Source organism: Penaeus japonicus, unplaced genomic scaffold, assembly GCF_977035675.1.
Source record: "Penaeus japonicus unplaced genomic scaffold, GWHDUDI00000001_assembly GWHDUDI00000005, whole genome shotgun sequence".
NCBI lineage: Eukaryota > Metazoa > Arthropoda > Malacostraca > Decapoda > Penaeidae > Penaeus > Penaeus japonicus.
Genome location: NW_028234407.1, coordinates 2,555,439 through 2,557,938, shown reverse-complemented (window position 1 = coordinate 2,557,938; position 2,500 = coordinate 2,555,439). Strand labels below are relative to the sequence as shown.

The window sequence follows — 2,500 nt, the reverse complement described above, 5'->3', positions numbered from 1 at the left end:
TGGCGAGCGAAGGGATGTAGGACTCGGCGCCCGTGACCGAGAGAGCGAAGCCGGGCACGTTGGGCATGGCAGGGCGCGGCCCGACGGCGCCGTCCTGCGCCACGGCCAGCGGGTAACTGCGGGAGATTGGGTCGGTGAGGCATGTCATTGGGAGGGGGAGGGGGAGGGGGCGGGAGGGGGGAGAGGGTGATGAAGGGGGGGGGTGAACATTATATAGACATGAGGAACGTTTGGCTGAAGCAAGGATTCCCTGCCTGGATCCGGCCTTACCTGAGGAAGCGACTCCGGTGTCCCTCGGGGTCGCCCCGCGCGAAGCTCTCGAGGGCGGCGTCCGCCAGCTGCCTGATCCTCCTGACGGCGCGGAGGGAACCCGGGTCGCCGAGGTCCTCCTCCTCCTCCGAGAGTCCCCAGGTGTGCTCGGCCCACAGCGCCCTTCGGAACGCCCTCACCGCGCCGTCCTTGACCACGGCCTCGCCGTCGCCGCCGCCGCGCCCGCCCCGCCTCGTCTGGCACGCCGACACGGCCACCTCGGTGTCCCTCCGGCCGTCGAGCGAGCGCTCGTTCAGGTTCGCCGATCCCACCAAGACGTGGGCGTCGTCGGCGACAGCCATCTTGGAGTGCACGTAGATCAGGAAGCTGCTCCGCTCGCGCCAGCGCCGCGCGGCGTCGCCTCGCTCGCCAGCCTCGAGCTCCGCGGGTCGGGACGCCCGTGCGCGCGGCTCTTGCTGCGGAAGAAGGACAGAGGTCATGGCGGCGAAGAACTCTTAGACGCCCACCGGCATGGGCGGACGTTGCTGCTTTAACCCTAAAGACCGCAGACAAAAGCAGAGATATATCTCATGAGTTTCTCTTCAGCAGAGGAGAGTGTGCAGAGCCTGACCTTGGCGAGGCAGAGCGGAACCAGGAAGTCCGTCGGGTGAGCCTTCGAGCCGACGGCGCGCAGAGCCTCCGCGATCTTCTTGTACATCATCTGCAACGACAAAGCACGTTCACACTCCCGAAAAGTGCGCTCCGATTTCCATGCAGATCTATGCAATCACAAGGATGCTCTTGGCAACAAACGCAATGAGAACCAACCTGAAGCGTGCGGAACTGCCAGCGAAGGATCGCGTTCATGCTTCCCTTGTGGATCCTGTTGTCAGGGTTTCCCTCGGGGAGCATCGGCAGCACAAGGTACACGCGGAAGCCCTTTCCTTCCCTGATCTTGCTCACCTGAGGAGGTCAGAGGAGAGGCGGGCGTGGCGCCGTTAGGAAAAAAGGTCTTGGCGAGAGAATACAGGACTCGTGTTGCTGACAACTACATATCCTTCACACTGATGATGATTTACATGCATGACAATGTCGGCGAAGAGAGACTCACCACACGTTGCACGATCTCTAGCGGTATCAGGTTCAAGGCGTCCACGTCTCTGTCCTCCTCCCAGGCTTGCGAAGACCCGACGAAGTACTGTTGGGAGATCCGCTTTCAGTTGGCTCATCACTGCACACTTTTTATTGCTTGTGCAACATCATTCACGGTTGGCACCACTTCCACGTGCCATAATTATACACATAAAAAGCCTCAGAACCTTAAAGAAACGTACCTGGCTCTCGATGTAGAGGAAGCTCTCGGCTCTGCGGACGAGCCGGACGATGGCTCTGTGGAGGCTCGTGTCCACAGTCCGCCCGCCCCACGAGTCCAGCACGCCCGCACGCCCACTGCCGAAGGTGGTGGAGTTGGCGTCGATGGACCTTACCACCTGAATGGAAATGAATATCAGAATTAGATCGAGGCTAGATACAGAGAGGGACACCGACAAGCAAAATTACTTACGAAAGAGGCACTCTTTCGCCTGTGTCTGATAGTCGATAGTGGTGTCATATAATTATTCCTTAGATGGTTTCGGTATTTTGTACCTGGGATTGTTCATGAGGACATGGGTATCCCTAAGAAAATTGCAAACTTTGTTCCTCTCACCTGCATCTGCCAGGTGTCGCCTTGGTCGCTCTCGCTCGCCAGCGCGACTTCCGGCCGCGGCGTTGACAGGAGAAGGTGGGCCTTGTCGGGGACCTGCGCCCTCCAGCGTTCCTCGAAGTTCCCGAGGAGGTCGAGGGCGGCGGGACCTGTGACGCGGGCGTGGATGTCGTGCCAGGGTTCGCGGGGACCCTGCTCGGCCGGGACGCTGACGAAGCCGTTGTGGAAGTCCCCTCGGTGCTCTTTGCTGAGCGTGGAGAACAGCTGATGGTCCGGGGTGTCCCAGCGGCCGTTGGTCAAGTCCAGGCCGCCCAGGTACGCCACGATGCCGTCCTCCTCGTCCGCCACCACCACCTTCTGGTGGTGTGTCCACAGCGCCTCCACGAGCTCCTCTCGTACCGCGTGCACCGAACTCTTTTGTCGCCGCACCATCGCCACGTGAACGCCGGAACCCTCGAAGTAGGTCTCAGTGGCCTGGTCGTGCGTGCCCATCAGACCCGCGCACAAAACGCTGGAGAACTTTTCATCCCAGATTAACAGGAGAAC

General features: G+C 60.8%; 1 protein-coding gene across 1 annotated transcript in view; it reads right to left on the bottom strand.

Moving 5' to 3' along the window:
- The window catches only part of LOC147471754 (uncharacterized), a 3,923-nt gene that overhangs the window by 410 nt on the left and 1,013 nt on the right, over positions 1 to 2,500 (bottom strand). Inside the window, exons 1-7 of the mRNA XM_086536803.1 lie at positions 1,958 to 2,500; positions 1,584 to 1,739; positions 1,361 to 1,447; positions 1,078 to 1,212; positions 881 to 970; positions 271 to 725; positions 1 to 116 (exon numbers count right to left, since the gene is read on the bottom strand). The exon at positions 1 to 116 is cut by the window's left edge and continues 410 nt beyond it; the exon at positions 1,958 to 2,500 is cut by the window's right edge and continues 1,013 nt beyond it. Of these exons, the coding sequence (XP_086392929.1) occupies positions 1 to 116; positions 271 to 725; positions 881 to 970; positions 1,078 to 1,212; positions 1,361 to 1,447; positions 1,584 to 1,739; positions 1,958 to 2,500 (1,582 nt within the window). The remainder of the gene's footprint in view (positions 117 to 270; positions 726 to 880; positions 971 to 1,077; positions 1,213 to 1,360; positions 1,448 to 1,583; positions 1,740 to 1,957) is intronic.